The sequence below is a fragment of the Diprion similis genome, chromosome 11, assembly GCF_021155765.1.
Source record: "Diprion similis isolate iyDipSimi1 chromosome 11, iyDipSimi1.1, whole genome shotgun sequence".
NCBI lineage: Eukaryota > Metazoa > Arthropoda > Insecta > Hymenoptera > Diprionidae > Diprion > Diprion similis.
Genome location: NC_060115.1, coordinates 3,815,427 through 3,843,376, shown reverse-complemented (window position 1 = coordinate 3,843,376; position 27,950 = coordinate 3,815,427). Strand labels below are relative to the sequence as shown.

At 42.9% G+C, this 27,950-nt stretch overlaps 1 protein-coding gene across 5 annotated transcripts in view; it reads right to left on the bottom strand.

The window, feature by feature from the left end:
- The window catches only part of LOC124412217 (teneurin-a), a 497,247-nt gene that overhangs the window by 244,141 nt on the left and 225,156 nt on the right, over positions 1–27,950 (bottom strand). For all 5 annotated transcript variants that reach the window (XM_046891912.1, XM_046891915.1, XM_046891916.1 and 2 more), the window contains 3 exons: positions 18,909–19,112; positions 18,142–18,315; positions 10,491–10,664 (listed from right to left, as the gene is read on the bottom strand). In XM_046891912.1, coding sequence (XP_046747868.1) covers positions 10,491–10,664; positions 18,142–18,315; positions 18,909–19,112 — 552 coding nt within the window. The remainder of the gene's footprint in view (positions 1–10,490; positions 10,665–18,141; positions 18,316–18,908; positions 19,113–27,950) is intronic.

The following is a 27,950-nucleotide window of genomic DNA, read 5'->3' as shown; positions in this document are numbered from 1 at the left end:
TTCGCAAACAAAAGTGTATCCCCGCAAAACCGAGTCTGTACAGGCGGAGAAGTTCTTCGACCGATATAAACGACGCCTGCAGACCGTAACAAGGATCCTGCAGCCGCTATGGGCGGGGATGAATTATTTCCCAGATGAATATTTATGGATCAAGACGGTTCATCCGGCGAGGAGGGGGAGGAATTTTCACTTTAACAATTAATTGCCAAGTTTCAAGTCTGCCTGCCAGTCCATCCTGAAAATTTACTCAACGATCCGTATTTACCATCAAAACTGAAACAGCGTTGGAAGTGGTATGTAAAGTTGTAAAAATACCGTAGAATTTTTCCGAGACTTAATGTAGATACGCTTGTTGAAAAAGAAGGAAGAGAAGAAGCTGAGACCAGGTGAAGGACGATGCTTATTCGAAAAATTCGATTGCATCGAGGAAAAATCGTAGCTTCGTTAGTATCACCGGAAAATTATTCCGGACACTTTGCGCCGTGAGTTTCGCATGTAAATGGTTGAACACCGGTAGTGAAGTAAAACACGGGAATAAAACGAGAGGAAATAAAAGTGCACCAGGAAGTAAGGAAGGAAGGGAGGGAGGTAAAAGGTGGTAAAGAATAATAGAGGAGGTGGGTGAAAAGGGAGAGGACAGAGAGTACGAGGGAGGAGGAAGTGAAATGCATGAAAAATGAAAAGGCAGAACAGCGAGCTGAGCCGGAGAACGGCTGTTCCTCCATAAAAGCAGCCAATAGAAAGCTATCCTCGGCGTGATAGTTCCATTACAACTTCCATCGCCGTAAAGTGAAATCAGCCGGAAGCTCGGAATTTTACAATAAAACCGCGACGCGCGTCGCTTTGCATCGGAGATCAAGCTTCGGGCTTGGAGAGAGACAATTGTTGGGGATAAAAGCCGACAATTAACATCACCGAGAGTAGCCATCTGGCGAAGAAGTAATCTAAACTCACCCTCTCGTCGTGCACGTACATTACGGTGGTTTGTAGCTTACAATTAGACTTTTTCCAATTTTCACTTGACCGCACACAAGATTACTTCCGAATAAACAAAGGAATAAAAATCTAATTCGAAGCACAGATCTTTATCTCACCCGTGATCCTTGGCGCAAGGGATGTGAAGTTTGCCGCTTTAAGGACACGGCTTTTTACTACAGTTTCAGTATTTATCTAGACGCAGGAGAGATTGTTTGCGAAAAAATCTAGCACAGTCAAAAATCAGTGAACGTTGATTCCAATATTATTAGGGTATTTTACTCTACGACACTTACATATACGTGTTTGTTTTTATACAAGCCAAGTTACGATCATAAAATTTATATTTGTATACATTTCTGGCCAATGATCTTCATACACTGATTTTAACTTGTACAAATTTTAATTTTAATTTTAATTTCATTATCGAATGAATCATGTCGGATGTATGTGATAATGATTAGAACGAGTCAACAAATTAGCCTGAAATAAAAAAAGGGGACTGAAAATCTCGTTTGCAAATAATTTAACTGAATTTATAATCTGACTTGTTCATATTTGAAATAAAATATTACTTCTTAAAAATATAGAATCCGTTACGTTACACCGAAGGTTGAGTAGAAATTTTTAGGTCAAACTTGAGAGACTTTCCGTTCCAGGATATTTCTATTCATTAATTTGTAACTAATTTGGTGAGGGTATCCCAGTGAAACTTCTAAAAAGCCCAAAACAAGGACCACTCTAATGTACATGATACCTGACTCTCGATCCTGGGGTCGATCACTTTGGACGCGTTAATTTGTCTCCTGCCACACTCGGGAATTTTTCTTCGGCGATAAGGGCTTCGGGCCAAAGTTCATTCCTGTGTTTTTTTTCCTTTCGTCGACGGCCACGCTGTCCTTCGTTCTCGCATCGTGATCGCTAATTTCAAATTAATCAAGCGACAAGCAACATCTTGGCATATTTGGGGCTTACAAGTGTGTATTTCACGCGATGGGATGTTCTGAACGTTCTCACAGCTCATGCTTCCTTAATTCACCCGTAGAATTTCCGCCCCTGAGGCTGTTTCGCGGTTGCGTATATAGTCGTATTTTTGGCTATTTATCAATCCACTTGCAGGCCAGATCTTGCAAAACTAATACGTCATCCTTCCTGGCAGGAGTAGATGGATAGCGAACCCCCGCCAACTTTACCGTGGGCAAAAGTCGCCGCTCACCCCTTCGTCGGTGTGTAATTCGTGAACAAAATTTTCACACCATCGGCATATGTTCCTTTTAGGCGGTGATTCGAGTTGCAGAAACGAATTTGAAACGGAATGATCAAGAATAAAATTAAACATCATCGATCATCAAAAGATCTTTATCCCTTAAGAATCGTCGCCATCGCTTGGCGAACTCATACACCTTGTACGATTATTATATTCTTTAAGGGATGAAGAAAAATCGACGGTTCAGAGCATCAGGGTGATGACGACGGCGAAATTTTTGCCTTTCGTACTGTGTAACGTGTAGCAATTGGATCGAGCGCCGTGGAATATCGCACGCTATCGCTAGATCAGGGCTTAATTAAACAGAGGACCGGGTCAATCCGCTTATGTGGCTGGAAGAAATCTTTTTGTATCTCGTTAGCAGCGTTGACGCGGTGCAGACTCGGCCCTCTCGCCCTGCCTCGTCGAGATCCTCACGTCCATCAGGATTGTTTTCACCGCCGCGTGCAAGTCACTACGATTATCCGAAATTCAAAAAGCTCAGGCCGCTTCCGCCTCAGCCTCCTTCACGAAAGATGCTCATATATTACACGTGTACGTACAACGTATATATATGCAGAACCGATCAAGGCTTATAATCGTGACACAGCAAAATTATTTTCAAGAGATTATAACACAGACTCTGGACATGGGGTTATCGTATCTTTGTTCTTTTTCTTTTTTTCTCCTTTCTTTTCAAAACCAAGAAAAAATTGTGAATTAAATTCACTTGTCGCGAAAGCATACCGAGCGTTAATTTGAAACGAAGAAATTCTAAACGCGCAAAGAATTCGGCAAAAGCCGGCAGAATTTTTTTGAGGGAATGATTTATCCGCAATTCGCGGGTTCGCGGAAAATCTTGTCTACGTACACAGGTATAAGGTACAAAGAGACTTTTTATTCATATCTTAAGCACGCAAAGAATGCGACGGTGGCGTGACCTATGGCAACACCGGACGACTACCGTCGACGGGCAAAGAGACCCGGGTTCAGAGGAGGTCAGACAACACCGTCGACGACGATGCCGAGAACGCAGGGCTGAGCTTATAAATTCTCGAGGCTAAAGGTGGGACGAATGATAAGCATTTCAACGCCTGGTGCTATTGTTGTCTCAGCGATAAGATCTCCCGTTGAATCCAAACCTCGGTTGGCCCTCCGAGGACAGTTTGAGTTATACCGGCTTCCGTACTTACAATAAGAGAGAGAGAGAGAGAGAGAGAGAGAGAGAGAGAGAGTGAGAGAGAGAGAGAGAGGGAAGTGAAGGTGGGCAGATTTATAGGGACCAACGTATCACGCGACTCGAAGACCGCTGCTTCGTGCTTTCCGCGCCCCTCTTTTCGAATTCCCTCCCCCTCAAACGGTGTCCCATATTTAGCAAATTGTCAGGTATATTTGCGTAAATTTTGAATCACTTTTTTACCATGTTTTTCTGTCTTTAATTTGAAACGTGAGAAATTGCACAAGCAGAACTGGTAGCTGTTGGTAGATTCACTCACGGAAATGGTAGACGAGGTTCTAGCTGAAAGGTAGAACCTACAGATACGTAATAACTTTGTTGTTCATTGGGATCAAATGTCAGGAGACCCGCGAAGTGCGCGAGCCAGAAACAGGCGATGTAACGTTTATTTCGAGGAATCTCACGTTAGCTAAGAGCGCGTGACAAGTTAGAAATTGGATCCAATTTTAACAGGATAACGGAAAGTCAGAGGTGTCCTCCTGAATGTTCTCGGGCGATTTTCGCTCCGATATCAAAGGGAGCTGAAGCGCGAGGTTCTTATCGTCTCAAATCGCATAACGGCTGCATAAAATGCAGGAAATATGACGCATTCCAGTAACGGGATTGATATGGGATACTATTGAAGCTCACAGACATACAGCGTATATTAATTTGAAATCGGTTTAAAATTGTTAAAAAATCTATAAGATTCCTTCGTTTTATTCAGAAAACCGTCTCGCATGAATTTTGAATTTTTCTATTTTCGTAAGAGATATTCGCAGCTGCATCGGGTATATAATGAGACGGGTAAAAAGTATATATATACCTAGATTCTTGTACGGCCCACCTCCTTAATTAATGCCCGCGTATACACGACATGCATATTGTATTCCATCAGCGTGAATCACGAGGCGAGGTCCAGGGGAGAATAGGGATACTCTGGAAATTGGGATGAGGGTAATCACCGGCCGACTCGGCGTTCATGCCGGCGCCGACTACGCGGAAATTACCGAGGAACTCGAGATCTGCGGTTCGCTATACCGCGCGGATCTAGCTGTGCACCCTGCAGCCTGCAGGGATTATCCCGTCTAATCTCCCTCGCTGCATCCTGCAACCTCGATGCAGCCGTTTTACCTGGATGCCGTTTCGGTTCGGTTGCCCGAACGGCAACGATTTTCTCTCGTCATCTCGCCCTATGCAGGCTTTTTCCCTCAAACCACTTTTCCGCGGAGGCTGCCCACCTAACGTTTGTCTGCATCCGCGTGTGCAGCTTCCACTTTGTAGTATCGCCGGGGGTCAAAGGAGCTTTTGCAGCCCCGTAGTTACAAATTGGTGCCCGCGTTTCGCGGAAAAGAGCTTCCTCTGTCCAGGGACGAGCTTCAAATGGCCCTTCAAGGGACGACCGAGGAGAAATATTCCGCCCAGGATCTGTTTTCACAAAGTTCCCTCTTCGTGTCGTGCGTCCAGTTTTCCTCGCTTCTATCAGCCGAGTGGAACCAACTCGCGATGCGTGGCTGCGCATTGTTGTAAAACTGTTGGAGCGTTTTCAGTAATGGTAGGTGTAAGTAGTAGTAGTAGTAGTAGTAGTTGAGTTTCACGAGTACTTTTATTCCGCGGAATCGTAGAAAATATTCTTCCCAAGACTTCTTAGTAAAAGAAAACGAACCAACTGATGTAAGATAAACGAAATCACAAAGCGTATCACCAACCGCCGGTAAAGATCGAGAATTCAATAACCGAAAGAGTCTGACTGTGGGAGAATCAAAAAATCCGATTTGATCCATACGCTTGGTTAATCCAATTTATAGAATGTTTATTAGTAACGAGTAGGGCTGCAGGATCTGTCGCCAATTCCGCAGACGGATGGCGGTCAGCCCTCAACACCGGCGGAGGGTATTGCCTCGTATATTAATTACCCAGCATTAGCCGGAGAAGTGGATTAATCGAATCCGTGTGCATCGAAGGCTGGTTTGGAAGAGATCTTTCGAGGGGAAACAAGACTGGCTTTTCCCCCCGCAAGCCGAGGAAGCATATTTTCGCCAGCTGCAGGCTGCCGCAAATTGGAAGAGGGAATAAAGCCCGGCTGTTTCACCCCAAGACGCTTTTCCAGCATCCCCGAAACTATACCGACGCGGTCCATCTTCGGAAGTTGCAGGATTCGCTCTGATCTAGTCGCCAGACATATAGACGTACTTGTACCCATAACGGACGCGTGGGAAATAAATATCCGAGCGAAAATAATAAGAAGAAGGAAATAAAGAAAAGGAAAACACTCGATAGCCGAGCTCAATCGCTGATGGAAAATCTTAATTGCTCAGGAGGTGACCGTCCGCCGTTCACCGCCTATCAATTCCCCCTGATGGTTCGGGGGTGGGGATGGGGTTCCACTTGTACTCGAGGAACCGGTTACCGACTGCATGGTCCTCGCATTTATCGAATCACCGAGGGTGCTACGGGGCGCTTCCACTTATCTAATTGCTCCTTAAATTGCCCGCGATAACCTCTCCTCGACGGACAGTATTCCCAGCGATTCTATGCTCGCAGATTTTCCGCCCCGCTTCTGTTCACCGATTGCCAAACTCCCGCGCAATTCCATCCTGCGTGAAAAATCAATTTAGCCTCGATTTTACGGGACCTCAGCGCTCGCCCTTGACTCCTCGCTAATATCTGATATTCTCATCCCGATGTTATTTTTGGGGAAGAAAAATCGGGCTGGCGAATTTTCTTGTTCGGTATTACCGTCAGAATATATATTCCGGAAATTAACTATTATCTACAGCTCGCATATTTTTACGTAAATCAGATTTCACCGAGCTTTTACCCCTCGTGGATGCGATATTTGCACGGTTTAACGGACAGGAAATTCATGTACGGAAAAAACCGGTGTAACGTAATATGCGAATGATTAAATACGTAGAAAACAACGTGGTATGAATAAAGGGAATAAGTTCCATTTTCATGTACCCTTTATCGTACCTGTCGACGTACTGGTAGATTGTTTAAAAAAAATTCTAATCGTATTTTAGAAATTTAGAAAAAATACCCTGATGCGTCTGGGATTCCCACAGGAACAACAGCCTGCAGCTTCAGCGTCATGTAACGTGATTGGGGGTTATTCCGGGCTCTTTGGACCGCCGTTATTTTCCATTGTAATTGTTTTCTCGTTCCCACAAGCCGTTAGAAGCCACGTTCAGCGCTGCACGATACCCAGAGGGAAAGCTGCACGGGCGGATTCACTGTAAAGCTTTCCACAGGGCGACGTTATCATATTAATTGACGTATTACCGCCGGCTGTGCGATGCGGAATCTGAAAATTTTCCCACCGATGAAACGAAGAGAATGTGGATTTTTCACACCGTTAAAAACCCACGTTTCTTTCTTTCTCTCGATCGCAGTTTTTCCCCTCATAAGTCGAGACTCCGTGGTTTGTCTGACTGAACACTGACCCTAACTACTTCCGGTGAAGAGAACTCTTCTAAGGTTATGTCAGAAGACTGCAAAATAGCGAAGAAAAGAAAAAGAAGAAGAACGATGAAGGAAATAATAGTAAGGAAAACGCAGTTCCGTACGAAGAAAGTCGCAGTGATTGTTTTGTCAGATTAATCCGAAGAGCCTGACGGGTAAGAATAGCATCAAGACATGCGGTCACGCGTCGTTATACCGAAGAAAATGAAATTTTTCCACCGATCGTAAAACCGCAAAGATATTACGAGATGGAGAGGAAAAAAGGGAAGAATTATTCTCATCAAATTACGTTGCTTTACGACCCGCGGCGAGTAACGGACGACTGAAATTTGTACGCATAAAGCATTTTGCAAATGCGGAATTAAAACTCGCACGATAACTTTTTCAACAGTGCCCGCGTTTATAGCAGTTTTTTTTTCTTTTTTTTTTTTTTTCAATATTTTATGTCGCAACGGTATTCACGGAGCAAAATAATTTATTTCAATATGACTTATTGCGGTAATGAAAAATTAATCTCTTTCAGATAAAGAATTGAAGAGACGTTGGATTCTGTATTGCTTAAGAATAATATTTGATCAGAGAAAAGAAATTGTGAAATTGTAAAATTTATGTAAATAGATTTAGTTGTTTGTTTGTTTTTTATGTTATTAAAAAATTTATGCTGGCTACTGTGTTTTAAGGAGGTTGAATAATCTACGCTTTTGATTGTATATCCAGTACTTGCTATTTTATCTCTTTTCCATACACATCTTCGCAGCTAATAAGATTATAATAATTTAAGAAACAGTCAACCTAAGGCAATCCTGTAATAAATAAATAAATAAATAAATAAGAAGTATAAATTTTTCTCAATAAAGCTTATCGCTATCTCGTTTAACGCGAGACAAATAATTCTGGATCCAAGATAGGCTGGCTGGCTCCGAGCTGCGCCCGTAATCGTTGGATTTCGCGTCCTCGTCCAAAAATCCCTCGGGGGTAAGGGTGATTAGGTCTAATTTGCGATTATGCAAAAATACGTATAACTTCATAAGCACCGTCTAGAGTTCTGCATGGATACGATAATGCCCTTGCCTCTGCCTCTGCCTCTGCCGCGTCTCGTCGTCTCTGGGGTAGCTTCAATTTTCTTATGCAACACCGTCGGCCAGAGCTAAATTTCCCGGCAACGACTCTCGACCTCCCGACCTCTCGCCGCGAAAGGAAACTTGAAAACCGATCTAAGCCCGTCCTAATCTCACCTGTGCCGTTTTCCCCTCCCTCCCCTGCGACGGCTTAATAGGTTCCCAAAGAAAATAAATTCGCCACTTATGCTAATACCCTCCTCCTTTTGCTCTTCAACCGTATCTACATACCTATATATAACATATACATTCTACAGATACATACACGCATTATATCTATACCAGGCACAAGAACCACTCGCCTGGGATTTTCAAATCGCACGTTATATGCATACATATGTATATGTTCGATATACACACGTATTTTTTATGTGTAAACTTTTGTCGCAAATTTTTGGTTGTTTTCGCGATTGTTGTTGTTGTTTTGTATTTATTTATTTTTTTTTTTTTCAAATTTCATTCACTTTTTATCGGAATGAAAAGATTTTTTTCGCTGCTGGAATTTTATCGCGGATAACTGGCGATCACATTCAACCGAGCCCCTCGCTGTGTAACTTCGCATGTACTGGTTTAATTAATCGGAGCATTGTGGACATTCCGACAAAGGATTATCAGGCTCAGAACGTAACCAACCCCGAGGGTGACATACCTGCCTCGATATAATTACGAGCGATTTGGATTCCTTGAAAGTCACCGACAGGTGCAGGATCACTGCCAAGTTGGATTGTAGCTATCGCCGAGGACGAATTTTAGATAGCTACTATGGCACGCCGAGAATTGCCCTCGAATTGAATTCCGACTTGGGATTAATTCGTTTCCACCCTTTCCCTTCGATCCAGTTATTCGCCAGTCTCAGTTAGAAAAACATTTTTTTTTTTTTACCTTTTTTTTATTTTGTGTTCACGCAGTTTCAAAGATTAAAAAGGATCGGGAAGAATTTCAAGTTCTTACGCAGCCGGTAGATCGAGAAAAAATAGACTTTACGCGCGGTGGCAAGAAGATTGAACCATGATTTATGTGTTACACACCAATCGGTCCGTTCGGCCGATATAATGATTTGCCGCAACACGCCTATCCGTGTAGACATTCTCTCAATATTTGAATTTCGATCCCTCGTTGAATATTCAAAGGCATGATTTTTCGATGGTTCAACGTTGCAGGTGCTGGTTGGTACAGTTAGGCATGCCATACATACATAAACAGTTTTTACCCCCAAACGTGATTTCGTGTTTACTCGGGCAAAAATGCATCGTGGAACGTGTCAGCCAGGCACAAAGGAAGAAGAACAAAATCGGAAGTAAATTTAAAACGAACGAAAACCTTCTGCACCCGATAACGCGGAATTTGGTTAATCGCATTATTCGAATCACTCGAAATAACACCGTTGTGACGGGGTTAAGGAGTAAGTAAATTGAGTATACTGTTTGAAAATCTACGAAATGCTAAATTTCTCAAATTTAAATTAAAGTATAAAAACGATTTTTCTTTTCTCTCAATATTTTAGAACAGAGGATTTTTGAGCTTTTCAGGCCTCATGAATAGTCGTCGAAAATCACGAATTGAGTTAAACGAACAATAAACGTGAGATTGATTGAAAATTAGCGAGTCAATGCAGACGTATTGATTTATTCAAACTCTCAGGATTTTCTCGTAATAATTCACGTGACGCTATAAGTAGTTATGCATATTTTGTTCTTAAATTCTATCCAAGTCCCAATCATCCCCTTAATTTTCAAAAACCCATAGCACTGGGAAAAACCGTGCGGAGAAAAAAATTTGGGAGAGTAAATTTGACACCAATAGAATTTCGAGGCACAGGTTGAACAGCCGGGCGCACGGTGCACGAGTTTACCCAAAATCTATTGAAATGCATTTTCGATAAGCCAAATCGCGGGGCTAACGGTGCGCAAATGTTCATTTAACGTATGGAGGCGGGAAATTCGTATTATACGTAACAAGTGTACATATATACAAGCGTTTCGCCGGATGAAAACTATCCGCACGTGTTTTATACCCTGCTTTACGTTTACATCCCTTTTCTCCCTTTCCTTTTTTTCAAATTCGACGGGGCGTTAAAAATTCTATACCAACTGAAACGAAATTTTAACCAAATAACGCGATCGTCGCCGCCTGTTCAATTCTTTATTTTTCATTTCTACTATACGTGTTTTTTCACGTATATAACACATTTCCTCGACAAAATTCCTCACAAATATATATATATAGGAGAGGGGCGAGCCAAACGGGATAAGGGAGGAAAAATTAGGGTACCGTTAAAATTAAAATGAAAATTTTTATTCTTCAAAACGTTTTTCAAACAGTAAAAAATCACTTCTATAAACATAATTCAGCATTGTTTTAATTTTCAAACATTCTCACAACAGCAACAACAAACGAAAAAGCAACCTTTCATTTCGCCAATAATAGGAAAATAATCATCTTTCGCCAATTTTGGTTCTCTGGAACTTACCTTGGTAGTTTTCTGACTGAACTTGTTCCGGCGGAAGTGCATATCCGGCAGTAGCGTTTGGTGGGCAACCGTTTCGGACCTGCTGTGCCCGAAGGGTGTGGGTGGCATGGAGGGAAGGGCCCCGTGGTGGAACTTCAGGGGGAGCTGGTTCCGGGGGTGAATCCCCGCCAGTGTCTGCACAGGCAACCATAACTTGTTTTTTATAATCGTGAAAAATTTCAACCCTAAATATTCCGCGAGGTATTGGAGCCTTCCTAGTATTTTCCCTTTCCCGATCTGTCCCGGTTTCTTTTGTCGCGATATTTTTTGCGCGTTTCTGCGGACCTATAAGGTGTCCGAGATACGTGGAGCACGTATGTGTGTCGAAGCCGAGCACCCGAGTCTACAGTTTAATAGTTTTTCCCGTCCCAAGGCGAGTCGTCGCGACGCTGCCTTTTAGACGATTGACTTTAACTTTGGTATACATTATAGGGACACATATATGTATACATATACACGAAGCTCGCTTCTATTTTACGTCTCTCTTTTCTTCTTTATTTCGAAAGTAGGTACATAGAAACGTCAATCCAGCGCTCAATTTTCTGTCGTTTTCACGTTTGCGTCAAGGATCGAGGAATTGTAAGAAACTGTATAAGAACACCTTTGTTCCAACTCGCTGGCAGTTTCGATGTCTCGAATCATTCAAACCCTCGTCGAAGAATATCACGATATTGAATGTCTCCGATTACGACTTATTATTATTATTATTATTTTTTTGTTTGTTTTGTTCTATTTTATCTTTATCTTAAACTGCAAAGAAATAAAAATTTATCTACCGCAATAAAAAAAAGTAAATAAATCAAATCAGGAATAATCCGAAAGTCGTAAAAACGCTACCCCTGATCTATAATTCTAGATACTATAAATAATTCCTACGTCAATTGTCTTCCCATTGTTTAAACCATATCATAGTACAAACGGTACCAGCTACTGAATCGAGTGTATTTAATTAGAAAGGATTTATAATAAAGATGGATCAATCGTGTTAAAGTGACACGATTATTAGTTGACTGAATCAACGACATGTATAATAACGTAAGGCACAGAGTACAGGCTAAGCGTACAAAATAACAATAGTCAGCTGACTATTTGTCCATGCGTTGAAAGTAAATTGAAATAAGCAATACCAATGAATTCAATAATTGGAGCTAAGCTCTAGGAAGCCTTTTTGTACGGATCAACTTTTGTCGCTAATTCGATATTTTTCCATTAACGTAGACATGCGTGATATAAATATTGGCCGATTTCCTCCGATTACAGAGTACTTTTTGAACGAGAAACAAAAAACGAAGCGGAATATTTGCAGCTTATCGCCTGCGGAGGCTAATGGTTCGCCTCATCGTATTCCTACGAAAGCTATTAGCTAATTCTGATAAGCGGCTTCGAACAACCCGTGAAACTTCCGCCACTCCATTCGCCGTTTTCATCCTCTTTCCCGATGGCTAGACGTCGTAAATACCGGACAAGCATGTTATAGCGACCATAAATAACAGTTCGAATGGTCGAGCGTATCTTCGGCCCTTCTGTTAAGCCGCGTTTTTCAAAATTAATTAATTAGCCAGAGCACCTGAGCTGCGGTTCTAACCGAATGGGAACAACATGTATCACGTGGTAGATAACGTGTGATTTTAGGGAAGCATCAGATTCGGGGATCACCGATGGTGAGCATTGATTAATGAATTATACGACATGACATTCCGAAGTATCGTAAAAAGCAATAAAGCAGGAAAAAGCATAAAACTCGCGTTTCTCCATTTATTGCTTCAAGATGCAGGGATCAAAGATCGTGATCACGAGTTTCCTTAATAACTGCAATTAAGATAGGGTGTGAGTTTTAGATTCTTGGAAGTTCGATCACGCCTTGATTCGAGCTAATTTCCACGCTGTTTCATCCATCAGCGTTATTGAGAATCAACGGACCCGATATACGGCGTTGATTTAATTGTCGAGACTTGCCAACATGACGGGGGTGGGGGTGGAATGGATAGAGAAAGGGTGCGATAGTTTGGTCAGCGAGGATAATTAAAGCCGTGTGTAACCATTAGCGGCCGTTAACATAACACAACGGTGGACATTATTGTAAATCAGTGTTATCGGCCGGAGAACACGGTATATATATAATACATTCCACCAATGGGTAGGTAATGCAAGTGGTCGAAACTGTCCCGAATATATGGACTGGCCGAAGTTCATCGCTGCGGCAGATTTGAGTTTCAGGTTGAAAAGTTTGTGTTGCTGTGTGTGAGTGTGAATTATGCGAACGATAAAAAAAAAAGAAAGGGTGGCGCGAAAATAGGGGTTGAAAGAATAAAACTTCCCCCGGAAGCTCCCTGCGTTTTCGCGACTTTTTTTTACCGTGCACTGCACTTTTTCTACACACACACACACATATATATATATATATTGTATATATGTATATACGGATAATACAGAAATGTTTGTCGTAGTTCGATAATCCAGGCAGTGAATTGACGCTGCATCCAGGGAACCGAGCGAAAAGCAACCGAAACGCAACTGCCGGGGTGAAATTTATGAATTGGAAAAAAGTCGATTCTATTGTTTCCATTTTAACGGCCATTAGTTGAAAACGTCATTATCGGAGCTGCAGTAATTGATAGTTCTGAACAGTAAGCGAACCGTGTCCCGGACAGATTCGTACCTCCGGTTCGTTTCAATGCACACACATATATATATATATAAATGTATACTTACAGGTATATCGGGGCAAATAGAGGTGTGCATACGATTATAACCGTTCACTGATATTATGTGCAGGTACAGAGCGAACGGTGTTCTATTATCGTCGATCATTCAATGAACGCGTGTGTTGCGAATTTCCACGATTAACGTATACGACCGATTCAATTACGTGTATTAATATTTAAATTATTATTTATAGAAACCTGCTGTATGCATTGCGCTATGCTTAATACGATCTATAATACATCTATATATACATATATGTAACATATATACATGTATATATAACGCAACAAAACACCCAAGAATTCTATGCAGCATACACATATACTACTACTACAACTACACAGACACACACACGCACACACATCTTTATAAACTGAATTGTCAAATAGAATGAAAACGGGGTATTTGAAATGGGATTTTGTCCGTTCCAGCAGGCGATACGGAACAACGGATTGTAATACGTATAATGAAGAAGATTATGGCCAGGCTTTCTACGGCATTGAATTTCGTGCGTGTAGGTGATTTAAAAAATAAATAAATAAATAAATAAATAAATAAAGATTCATTCGTCTAATCATTTTTTTCGCCCATATATCTCTTGCACAAATCGAAACACGTATACATATATATGCATAATCGTACGTGTATTCTGCGCATCAGCAAATACATACCGGTGAAGTACGAAGGCCTTGACAGACCTGTTGTGCGAGGTTGTTGTGCGGTAAAAAAAAGAGAAAAAGAGAAAAAAAGGAACAGTGATTAGTGCCATGTGCTTGCAGTGCTTTTCGAAGGGTGCGAAAAATGCATAATTTCAATTGATATATATTTAAGTTTTCTTGGGAAATAGAACTGGGACATTTGTGACGATGATATGAATCGTGGGTAGGTATTGATGACGGTGCGGTGTCTTTTTTTTTCATCTTTTTGTTTTGTTTAAATGAATTTGACGGAAACGATGCGATGAAGCAAAATTTCATTCACAGACTTCAAGGAAATTATTACGCGCTTTAACAACAAGTTTCATCGCCATGGGGTGCGGTATGCATGAAGTCGGAACAAAATTAAACTCCTGAAGTAAATGTAATTAATACTTGTGTATAGCAATAACGAATATAAGAGAGAGAAAATGGCGAATATGTACGAGGGGTATAACCGCACCTGTACGCCCAGTCAATTATAATTCGCATATAACAATTGTTTAATTAAATTGAGTCGCATGAAACGTTGGTGAATAGGAGGAAGAAGGAGAGGAGGAGAAGGAGGAGGAGGTACGGGTTCTGTCGTGAACATACGTGTCGCGGTTATAATGTGTACCATGGAAAACTTTACTGCGGGTATCGAAACACGGTTTGTATTCCTATAGAGCCGTTATTGAATCCCGCACGTACGAACAGCTTGTTCCACGCGTTCTACGAGGATTGAAAATATTTGTAGGTAATTGCACGGTCAGTCGACATCTGCCGGTGAAAAGAAGAAAGAAAGAAAGGAAAAAAAGATACGGAAAAAGACTGCATTACTACATTTTTACCCCTTCTCAAAATTGTATTTGGACCCTTTATTATTCGTGTCTGAAGGCTAGAGAAAGACGTAAATAAAGAAAAAAAATTTTTTTTAAATGTCAAACGTAGTCGCAAGACAAAAAAATTTCATCGATCGGAATTCGACGTCGAATTTGGGAACCGAAGAAAGCGAAGATCGGACAGAAATCCAGAAAACAAAAGTAAGGAATACGGGAAAGCGGGAAATTTCGAAGTTTTTTCGAAGAAAAAAATGTGAGAACGCAAAATGATGAGAAATCTGTCAGTTATAATACTTCAACATTTTGAATTTTCAACACTTCATCTGATTTCTCCATTTTCCAATTCTATTCGCGTCCTTGATAAATCGCCATTGCAGCCCTTATCTCACCTCCGGTAATTCCACATTTTTGGATCCTGCGCGGGGATGAAAAACGAGGAAAACTCAACTCACTCTACGCGTAGCTGACAATTGATGCCGACGTGCATAAACGTCGAGTCACGTTTAAAGTTGCGTGACATTTTCGGGGTTGGATACCGGAGCGAAGGGTGGCTTTGAAACCGTGGAAAACCGGTAGAAGCACGCTGTACCAATCGTCGGTCGAAAAGTGGCCGAGTAGATTTTGTATATCGGGGGTTTCAGCGCCCCCGTCGCGTCGTGCGTATAATAATCGAATAAAAGTCAGCCTAATCGAGGGGCGAGGTGCGGGGAAGGGGAAGGGGAAGGGGTTTTCGGACGAGTACGAGTCCTGCCCCGTGTTTCGCGCCAATTCTCTCCCGTCCCCGTGCGAACTTGATTTAGCGAGTGGCTCGCAATGAGGTCGGGTGGCGAAGTGAGCGTCCCGCTGCTGCTGCTGCATACGGCGCTCGGTGAATCGGAAGCCCGTAATCACGGAGCCAATTAAGGGTGGTGACGCCACCGGGTATCCGACTGACACCTCGATGCTCCCGAAACTCCCTCTCATCACCCTCTCTTCCCTCCCCCTGCTCTTCGGCTCGTCAGGGTTGGTCAGAGAAACCGCAACCCAGAGACGCCACCCCGCAATGTCGGACCTCAACAAGGTGGACAGTTACTTGACGCAAGGGTGCATCCCCCCTCTACTCCACCCCAGGAGAAGGCTTGCGTTATACGTATTTATGCAGATGTTTGCAGATTGTATTTCGACCTGGAGTGACGGCTGCGATCATTCGACCACGTCACCTTCCGTCCTATTCCCAGCTCTTGATGTTAGTATATATATATATAGTACGAATATATTGGGTAAAAATAAGGGTGCAAACCCGATCTGCGCATTTTCTTTCTTTTCGTTTTTTCGCGGAAGTAAATGAATGTCTTGTATTGAATAAGTCTTGTAAAGTGGATTCGAGAAAAATTTTCAAAGGGGTGAATCATCCCCCGCGTATTGCAGCGCCGTACCTACTGGCTGCAGTTGAATCGAGGGTGTTGGCACTGACCCAGGCAGAAATATACAGACCTATGGTGGTACAGTTGAAATCTATAACCGTTCCCGGAGGACAGATTTGCGGTTGAAATATTTTATGATCTCCTCTAATGACGCGGTCAGAATCATATAACAACCGTCATTGCGCGCTAGCCGTAGCAGTAAACAGGAGTATTTACCATTGATATATTACATTAGAGCAGCTTTTGTTGCCACTCCGTGCGGAGGAATACGCCGTGTGTCGTACAATGTGTTGTGTGTCTATGTTGCACGTATACATTGTTCGATATACATGCGATATTTACGCTCAGATTTCAAATCTGAATCAGCATCGTACACGCGAGTTCGTATAATTCAATAGGATCGGAGAGAAGTAACGCCGAGTAAACTACAAGCGAAGTGCCCAACCGTCTGTGACATCGAGGTGGGTAGGTACCATGCACCAGGTCGGTATCAACGTTCGTCCCCGTTGACCGCGTCTAATCTGATTCTCCAGGGTTCCTGGCCTCGAACAGCGAGGACATCGGTTTAACGTTGGTAAGCTTTGTCTGGGAATAGCGAAAGCCATTTGCTAATAGACGTAGGTAGGCACCAAGCTATACCTTCGTTAGAGAGTGAACTGAACCTTCTTCCTCCACTCGCCCTCGGGGAGGCCGGTCATGCGACCAAACAATTACCGGAAACGGGATTCCGTCAAGTTCAATTCTCTTACCGGCTTCCGATTACGCCTGACATTTGCGAACCGAGGCTAATTCCTCTTGTAGTTTTCCACCCTGACGCTTCTAACGTACATTACATGCGAATGGAGTTTTAACTTCTTTTTTTTTTTCTTTTGAATTATCCTTCGAGCACATAAGGAAAAATCCTACATCAGCAGCTAATTGATCTCGTAATCGCAAATCCGTGGTGTTAAATGACTTCAGGCTTCTAGTTTCTGCAGACATGACACTCAGCTGGTATTGGTATACCTATTATAAAGTATCGCGTAGCTGCAAACGAGATCTAGTCAAATGCGTTTAAAAGTTCAACATACATACACGCATTCATGCACCCCAAGAGCTTCACTGGCTCGTGAATGTACGCGACGAGTAACTTGTTCATCCGGTGGTTCAAAACTGCGTTACCTTCGGGGACCGCGAAACCCGCGGCAGAAGAGGGACGCGCGAGATAACGAGAGATATTCGTGGGAGACGGAGGGACCTACGGGGTGCCTAAATACTCTCGGCGTTCCAAAACAATGGACTGGTACCGGCTAACTTTTCAGTGACCCCCGTTAACTAGCCTGACCACGGGGTAACTGGTAACTCAGTTACCCACTTGCGAACCAAAGCAGCGACATGGCCGACTCGACGTGCCCATTCCACTGTATGAACGAGCAACAATTTCACGTCGAAGATGCACCTCGCAGATAAAAATTTACCAACTTTGTGCAACCGGAGGATGCAATGCTGCAGTTATTATAGTACCATTCGCAAACATGAATGGATGGAAGGAGTTGTTGATTTGATAATCATTCTGTTACACATGTCTAAATAAAAATGCAATAGAAATTGTACATGAACGAGTTTATTAAAAAAAAAGCATGTAACCAACAGAGTAAAATAAAAATAAAAAAACATTATTTTCCGACCATTAGCTAAATTATTTCTCCGACCAACCCTTTCCTCTGGATTACGGTAATAAAACACTACGTTAAAGCGATTAAAGATTTTCATACAAGGAAATGAGAAAACTGTTACGATTTCGTTTAACGAAGTCCAGGTATGAATGGTGATGATGACGATGACGATGATTGTGGCTCGATGAATGGCGTGAAAGATGAGGCGATGTAAGATGACGGCTGGGATCGGGATGCTTAGACGTGTATATATATAATATATATATGCAACGGATAACGAACTTGTAGCTTACTGACTTCACGCATTGTGAAAAAAAGGGTTGACTTACCGTTGTTGAGGTGCATGCGAGAATGTTCGTCGGCAAAAACAGCCTCTGATCTGTCGCTGCTCGCGGTTGAGCTGCTGCTTAGAGCACTGGCGTGTCCCCGGCGATTACGTCGATTGAGAGTGCCACCAGCAGCGGGGTTGTTTTTCTTGGTCGGTGCAGCGTATACAGTTTCGCCTGAAAGGAAGAAATTTGCGAATAAGAAAAGAACGGGGGAAACGAAAAAGTAAAAAAACGGGAATATCGTCCCTGCAGCGCGCGGAACGAGACCATATATGACAAGTGTGTGTGTGTGTGTGTGTGTATGTCGGAACACGTGTTATTGTATGACAAAATTGGCCCTGCAACTGTGCAGGAGCTTATTTCAAGCTTGCGTAACGATTGAAACGACAAACGATCCGACGCAACGGGGTGAATTCGCGTTGAGCTGCAGAAATTCGCGTTCAGAAAACCCTCCCGCGTATCACCCCTCAGCGAGTCTGCTCCCCGCGTTGCAGGAAAGGAGGGAGAAACCGTCCGGAATAATCCGTGGATTTGCAAAACTTTGCAAAACCTTACACACGTAGTATATAGCTATACGATATAATACGAGAAATTTTGCCGGGCTCCCGAGGGGGTAGAAAGATGAGCTCACCTTTTGGCTTCCATGTTTGGAGAGTAAAAGAAAAGGAAGAAAATACGGCACTTGAGGTATGCGTGAGCGAAGAAGAGCAGATAAGAAGCGGACGAAAATCAAGACACATGATCGGACACCCGGAATCGATTCTTACCGTTTCCGCTACGCGATCTGTCCGTCATCGCTGATCCGTTGTAGTGATGCCGACGCGAATTTGTGCTCTCCAAAGGAAACGGTGACGCCTGACGATGATTTGGAGTCAAGGTCGGTGGCGGCGTCGGGAACGGAGTCGTCGGATTATCCGTCGTCGCGGCGCCTTCAGTGTCAGATCCGGTGCGGTATGACCGGTCAGCGGCGCCTGAAACATATCAAAAGAGAAGCGGACGATGAATGGATGGAAAAAGGAATCGAGTAGCTATTCTCCAACATATTCGTCAAATTTTCGTCAGCAATTTTTTAACTAAATAAATTTTTTAAATAAATTTTCCGCCATCCAGTAAGTCGTCTTACGGTGTTTACCAGAATCCTCGGATTTCCCTGTAGCACGAGCGTCGCTTATTGGAGGTCGTAGGAGCGTCGCGCGTCGTCCGGGAGTTACTTTACCCGGGAAGAAACTCCCGCGGGGATCGGCCAAGCTAAAGGGGGTAGTAAACCCGGATGATCGGTGCACTCGGAATAACACCGCGGTCCGTAAGAGAGAAAGGGGACGCGGCGCCGGGATATCTTCCGTGGAAATAAGTGTGATCAAATCCAGGAGTCGAGTGCACGGTTAGATCCGGTCACTCGGTTTCTCCACTCTCTGACGATGAGTCGCCGCAGCGCGGACTTTCTCTCAACGACGTCGTTCGCCGAATCTACCCTCCGGCAACCCCTGCCCACCCCCCCCCCCTCCCGCCTCTCTCTCTATCTCTCTTTATCTTACTGAGTGACAACTGATAGCCATCTCGCCTGCTCTTTACGGGATGGACATATAGATCCTTATACTCACCTATTTGCGAGACAGACGGGTTTCCGTCAGTTTTCTCATAGAGATATAGATGTACAAGAAAAATTTGTAGATATCGATCCAGTGAGCAAATCATGAGCCCAAAAACATTGAAACCGTATTGAAAATACTAGTGTTCAATCATTCCGAATGTTCTAATCGTAAAATTTTTTCTTGAATTGTTGACATCTTATTTTGCGTACGTTTTATTATTTTGCGTTACTTTATTAACCCTTAAATGGTAGGGGGGAGGGGGAGGGTCACTCGTGTCTCTCCTTAAAAAAAGATAAATCCTTCCAGAGAAGTATTAAATTCTGAAATCACATTACCGCAAAGATAAAAGCGTTGCAATTGATATTGCATAATGATTTTTCCTTTATCGTTAGAAAAGGAAGTGATAATATGCATAACGCATTCACTCTCTCTCTCTCTCTCTTTTTAGACGTAAAAAATCGTTTAATCTAAGACAAGTTGTCAATTAGAAATTACCCTGCCGATGAAAAAATATTTCCTTAACAAAATAGGGGGTGGGGTGGAGGGAGGAAAACCCATCGCTGGGGTTTTGCTAAGGCGTTTAGTGACGATGCCCCGGGCTATTTGTAAAACTTTCCTCATTAATTACAGACAAGATCCAATCCTCTCGAACCCTTTCTGATCCCACCCTCGACGATGGTGTAAGCTGTAACCGTCGCCCGCCATACCGGAGTCTCTGGTTTCGGCCCCCATTGTCTCCCGCCGCCCCTCACCGACCACCCCCTGTAGGCGAGAGGAAATTTAACAGAAAATTAGAACGCGCCTCCTTGCAGCGCAGAATTATACGCCAATTAATGATGAGAATTACCCAGTCAAGTAAGCGGGTTTTGTTCATCCGCTGTATAATAGCCGTTAAACTAGCTTCCCTCGATTTCTGTCATCCAGATTTTAAACCCACGATCGTTAGGGCGGGGGTCAAAACTTGGAAGGGTCGATGTATAGAAGTTTCAAAGAATCCAAAATAAAATACCTAAAGATGAATTCTTCGAGATCTTGATTTTTCAAAAAGTCACTCTGATCAGTGACACTTTCGAAAATCAAGATTTCGAACTAATCGTCTTTAGGTATTTTATTTTCGCATGTTTTAATGGGCCATTCGAAATATTGACCCCCACGTGATCGTTACACGGCAATGCACGCGATTCGACACTCAGGAATATTCTAACCGACAGTTTGAATCCACCGCTCGATTCGAGCGAAGAGCCCTCAGCTCTGCTGACCGAGGGGGTTGAAAGTGAAATTTTGCGGGTCAGCTGACGACGCGGCGTTAGTGGTAAAATTTTAGCGGCGGAAACGCGCGTCGTACCCAAATCAAAATCCATCTATATCAACCCCTCGACGAAACTCGACGCAAGCGGGGTGATTTCGAGACCGCAATTTCCTACATTTGCCAAGTTTTCCACAACTGATGCCGCTGTGTCCGGCATTTTCTTTCCACTAACACAGGGTGGTCACAAGTTTTTTTGGAAAAAAAATCCACGAAATTTGAAAGCTACTTTTCCCCGACATTATCCTAGTTCTAGTAAGTTACAAAAGCTTGAATCGTTCAGTTTATCAAATCTACATTCGGTTCAAATTCAGTTCGAATTAAAGAAAAATATAATGAACAAAAAATTCAGTTTGAGACGAAATGAAAGTAAGCTTCTTACCTGAAAAATTCATTCCTAATTCCCATGATAGAAAACTGATATAATTTTCACTTTTTTCCATGACCAATTCAAAAACACCCTGACGTTTCGAGGTTTTCGAGTTTTTCGAGCCGTGTGGCCACCCTGTAACACCGACCGTCGTCTTCTTCGCAAGCGTGTCCTGCGGGGTGGGATAAATATAATACACTAGCTACATTTCGTTGGACGGTTATAGTTTCGGCACGGGGTTGGGCCGCGATATGAGGTACGTGAAGGCCGAAACGTACGTCTGGGGGTGGCGGCGCTGATATTACTGGCATTAAACTTTCATATTCAATCTTGCTACCCCAGGCACCCGGGGACGCGAGGACTGGGGGCCCAGGGGCGAACCTGAAGCCCCGCATCAAGCCCGTTGGTAATTGCGTTATGGCCGTCCTCCGTCATTCCGACTTTATTTATTGAATTTTCAAATCCATAAGGATTCGAATGTGTCTCGAAGTAACCCGACAAACTTGCTTACACCAATTTCCCTCGAGTTGTAGGATATACACGTGAAGGAACCGCCCGAGTCTCGGAGAAAACCAACCGTTCTTCGAGTCTCTCGCCGCCATGTTGGTATATGCAATGGTCAGGCTTCCTCGCCATTAAACGCGCGGAATGGGGTATATAAAATTGTATCGGTTACGGGAGGAAGCTACGTACCGTGACAATTTTTTCCCCCTCTTTGAATCGGAAAGAGAATCAGAAATCATAAGAAAAAAAAAAAAGAATTGAATCAACGCAAATTTCCAACAGCTAAAAAGAATGTGTAAGAGATGGGGAAAAAAAAATTTTTTTCGCAAAGTTTGAATTCAATGGCGATGATTGAACATGCGAAAAATCTGTTTGTCAATATATTTTTGGAACTCGATGTTTGTAATTTTTTCTAGAAGGGAAGTCGAGCAGCAGCAATCTCGAGCCTGGAGCGACCCGGAAGAATCCCGGAGATTCGGAGCCCCTGAATAAGTTATAATTAAATTAAGAGCCGGTTACTTCTGGCTCCTTTTCTCTCTTCGCCAAGTAAATATATGACTTCCTCTTCTACGCTTTGGTCCGTTTAATCGAAACTTTTAATCCGAGCCCCCGACGATGAGTAAAACGAAAAGTTCACCGCCTCTGCTGTACTGGCAAAGACAACATCGAGGCTTGGATTCACCCCTGCGGATTATACAAGATCCAGGGTGAATATCAGACCACGATTCTTGCACAAGTATATCAAGAATGCCGGGTCGTAAGAGAAAATGAGAGATCAATTATTAAAAAATCAAAATCGGATGGTCTTCTCTCCACGTTAAAATAATTCACGAAAGGAAAGGCTAATTTCTAGCCATTTTGGACCCTCAAACCCTCGGGCCGAAGCGCTTCAGAAGAAAAGTTGATTCAGAAAAAAACGACACCCTTTCAACAGGTGAAAAATGTCGTTCTTCTCATGAAAGAAATCGCGCAGCGCTTCCCTCAGGCGGGCTCTTTGACGAAAGGATCACCACCCCCTTCTCGCCCCTGTTTTCCGTACACATCTGGTGTAGGGTCTTAATAAGCCGATGCTCGTTCAGGGAACAGCCGCTAATGAGAAGTAGGTTGTCGATGTGCGCGTGTTTGTGTACGTGTGTCTCTAACCCTGGGGTGGAAAAATGTTTTCATTGCATTTGTGCAAAGATATTATTATATGGCCAGCAGGCAAAGAGACAAAGAAGCCACTTAGACCCTGTTCAATTCACTTTGATCTGACGCTAATTTTTTGCACAATCAGATAGAAAGAAACGTGCGTGCTGATTTCGAGAACACAACTTTTTCACATTAACCTGTTATTTTTCATTCTACTTTATTTTATGTTTTTTCGATATCAATCAACCGGTTTTCCAGTTACCTCCTCGTCTTCGGGTCATTCGACGTTCGCAGGGAGTTTGAAGGGGGAGAGGAGGGAGGGGGGGAGGATGGAAAGCAATTTTTGAGAGGGGCAGAGAGGGAAGGCGAAGGGTGAGGAGGGTGACGCAAATTAAATGTCGGATCAGAAGCCCGGCTTCTGTCACTGGCAACATCGCTTGCACAGGAGTGAAAGGGGATGGCATGCAGGATCATCCCGGCGTCCCGTCCTGGAGCCGGCGAGGCCGACGAGGAGCGTCAGGACGGCTCCCCTGCACCGAAGGAATTACCATTTTAAACCCCCCCGGGAAACAAGCGAAGGCTATAACGCAGTCTCTGTGTGCCGGGATCATATGAGTTTGTTCGCTCGCCATTCGCCTCTGGAGAAAAGGCAGGTAGGTGTGTATAGATGGGTGGTTCCATCCCCTTTTCACCCACGGTGCAGAAGACGCAACGCCAATGTCGCTACCAAGGAAGGGGTAGTTTTTTACTCGCAAAGAAAATTCGCTTTTCTTATTGTGATTTCTTATTTCATGGATCACAATTAAGCACATCGTATAGAAATTACATAACATCTGTGAAATAGAGTGTGCGACGTGCGTTTCCTAACCCCTAGAACGATTTTGCGCAGGATGAATCGTATGGCCAACTACTATAATCAGCGCGCACCCCCCTCAAGACGGGGAATGAAAATCATGGGAATAAAACCCCGTAAATAAAGTACCCGCGACGTTGGTCTATATCCGTGGTGATAAAAGGGGGGGAATGAGAAACGGTGTACGGAGGGGCTGCATACAAGGTAGTACAATTATTTCCTGGTCGGATAACAAAGTTATGAGAAAAGTTTGCAGCCCCCGAACTTCACTTCTCCCACCCCAAGTGGCTCGAAGTTAAGATCTTTATTTCGATATTATTTTCAGTTTATTATTGCGCGCGGGTTGGTTTCTCCTGATATTTCAAAATTGTTGTTTCTCCACCCTTATTCTTTCCTTCTCGTACCTAACATATACATATATAAATAGTTGTTTTTTTTTTTTGTTTCATTCTATTTTTCGCAATATACTTTATACCTCCTACATCGCGTACCGAAAGTTTGTAGAATGCTTAAAACGATTCTTTTATTTAAGAAATGTCTCCTGCTGTACCGAGACACTATTTACGGTCTGAGGCTTTGCCTGGGAATTTTCGTCACCATTAAAGTATCCACGTATACAAAGCGTGTAAAGAAATCGGAAACATAATTTAACACACGGTCAATTTCATCCAATGTATGGAGTATGACCGCAAACGGTAAAAGATTACTGGACAGAAGAAGCGCTCCGCAGACCTAGGACGAAATATATGTACAGTAATAAAACCGGGATTTGGCTTTTTTGGCAATAACCAGGGACATTCGGAAACAGTAAATACGACCGTGTAAGCAGTCCGGTTTGCGTGCGAAGACTTCCTTCGGCCATCCACCCCAGCTGACTCCGCGTACTTTCAGAGTTTCTTAACCCTCTCCCCCCATTATTTCACACACAGCCAATTCGATACTCTCGATTGACTTCCAAATTATTGTTTTAAGAAGTGACTGGAGCCTTGACAATTTTCTCATTATATTACTATACTGTTTTTAACGCCGTACAGAAAGGGTTGTTAGTGGTTCCGATAACAACAACAATAATAATAATAATAATGATGATAATAGCGACGGTGTAAAACAAATCTGTACAGTTGTGCGAAAGAGAGAATAGAGAAAACAGAGAAAGTAAAAATAAATAAATAACCATTGTATTTCGAGACATATATAACGTGGATTTTACCAGCACCGAGGTAACAATTTGATTTCTCCGTTCATTTTCACTCAATTAACGGGTATGTAAATACAAATATCGAATTTACATCTCAACGAGTCGTTGCTGCAGCAACGGAGACACGCCCGCACACGCGGACACAAAAAAGCAAGTATACATACACGTGTCCAAATACACAATAGCCTCGAAACGAGAAAGAATTGTTTTCAGGGTGAACAACGACACACAGTGTGCAGGATAACGGTGAAAGTGTGGAACGTAAATAAAACTAAAGCGAGAGTAAAAACGTTGAAAAAAAGAGGCAAGAGTAGAGAAACAGGGTGAGCTAAAAAAACAAAAACAAAAACAAAAAAAAAAAGAAGAAGAAAAAAGAAAGGAAGAAAAAGAAGAAACAAAGGTAAAAAACAACAACGGAAGAGACGGGAATAAGGGAGGAGGTAACGGAAATGCGGAGAAAGAGAAAAATAAAAACATTCCGCTTTCGCTGTAGCTGAATAAACGTGGGTATATACGTATCTACCTACATATATATCTATATATATACCATGTATACTATACATATATGTATATGTAGACTATAAGGCTCGTGCGGTACTGCCGAATCCCATCCTGCAGTTACAGGGTCTCAGCATCCCGTAGCAACCCCCATCCGCCCCCTTTTGCTGCCGCGTATCAGTTTGCAAAACAGGAAATATATGTATTCACACGCATTGCATTCGCATTGAAGATATGGGGGTATGCATATATACTGCAGTTCTGCTAGCCGGTGACGTAAAAACTTTTCGCATTACCGTAACAAGCTCACCGATCGTTCGGATATATACGACTTCCGCAACGAATACTTGCATGAGGCAAAATTACCCTTCCGTGAACCGAAATGAAGGGAAGAAGAGGATAAAAAAAAAAAAAAAAAACATAAGAAAAAAAAAGAATATCTAGGTACGAATAATCGAAGATGAAATACCTTCAACCGTTTAACGTTCGTTTAATTTTATTCGAATAATTAAATCAATACTAGATAAACTATAATTATTTATCTATAATTTTTATACAAGGTTGATTATTGTTCTACGATACCTTCCGTACTTAGGATACCATATAATAAATGCAAGTCGTTAGCGTGAAGTAAATCATCGTGAACACACGTGGAACGAAGGATGAATTTAATTCTGTGACTTGATTTTTTTCATCTTCTTATTTTTAAAAATGTAGAATCAAATATGCGGTGAAAATTTATCAACGGTTTATTTTTAGGTTTTGATGCCGTTATTATGCGGACGGACGTTGCATATCGCTTGCGTATTAAACGAGAGTCCGCCGGAAGCACCGTCCGGTGAAATACGAGCAAGTCGATAGTTTTATTTGTGTTACGCATATTACCCACCATACCATATAGGGTGGCTGGACGAGGGGCGAAATTGTGTTGCGCACGCACGATTCGATTTTCCCCAAAAACACCTGGACATCGCCGTGTGGATGTAAAACGTCATCTACAGGTATAGTAGGTAGTATAAAATAGTAGGAAACTCGGGGAGTGGGAACAAAGGACTGTTTCAATCACACTCGGAGCGAGGCCGGATGGATTTTCCTGATCGATCCCTAGACGCGGACAAATCGGCCTCATTTGTACCTGTCCATTATAACGCGATATTGATGAAGCCACTTGGTAAACTAACGGGTTTCATAGAAAGTGTTCAGCACTCATTGTCAATGATGGGGGGTGGGGGAGAAAAACGCGAGGGAAGTAAAACAAAGCAAAAGAAACATCAAACGATGGTGAAAATAAGTGAAATTGAAAAGATAACGGGCATCGAAAAGCAGCGATAAGGGAAGAAAGAGAGAAAGAAAGAAAGAAAAACAAACCCCGATCGAATCGAGCAGCGTTTAAGCGATCGTAACATCTCGCGAATCAATTAGCCCCTCACGCCTCCTGACCCACCGCCAAGAGATTCTATGGTAAGTAAAACGAGCCCAGGGCACGATAGGAGTCCCGTACGAGTATAGCTATATGTATATACACAGCTTGGATGGTGAAAGTATAAGCGGGTGGGTGGCAAAGTGCTGCCCGGTAGGGAAATATAATTTCGCGAGTTATGAGAAACGCTGTTAAACTGAATAATTCTGGCACGAGTAGCGCTCGCTGGTTAGGGATAATAAATTATTTCAAGAAGGGGATTAATTTCCTTTACGAATAATTAACCGACTGGACAATGAAACCTTGCATGCTTCCATACCTTGTACTCGTCGTGTCCGCCTTACTCGCATTCCCCTCCTGCTTTTGCTACGGTCAGTCTGCCCGCTTTGAACCTCCACCTCCACCCCCACCCCCACCCCCACCCCGTCAAATGTTAATCACGACTTACACACCACTCCAGGTACACACAGGACCCTGGTTCTCCTACGTCGGCCGCCAGAACTGCATTATTAAGTGACCACGGCGTTCCCAGGTATAAGTTATAACCCCTGTAGGAATACGTTATACGTAGAGGGTAAAGCCGAAGAAGTGACCCGCGGAAAACGAGAAATGCACTCGTCTTCTAATCTAATCTCAGTGATCTCTTCACTCTTTCTCGCCTCAAGGCTTGGAAATCAGAGCGAAGAATCGAGAAGATATACGTGAACATAATAGGGCGAAATGAAACGCGTGTTTTCTCTCTTCTGACGGCGACACCCTCTCCAAGGGTGGGACGTAATCTTGACATTTCCCTACAAATGCCGAGAGATCTGCTTTTGTTGTACTTGGTTGGCCTAAGCACGCAGTGCTCGACAGTCCCTACCGCGTGTTAAAATAAACATAATTAATGAAATTACTCTCTGCTCGGAATACGTGGCTACAGAAGGGCTGAAGGAAA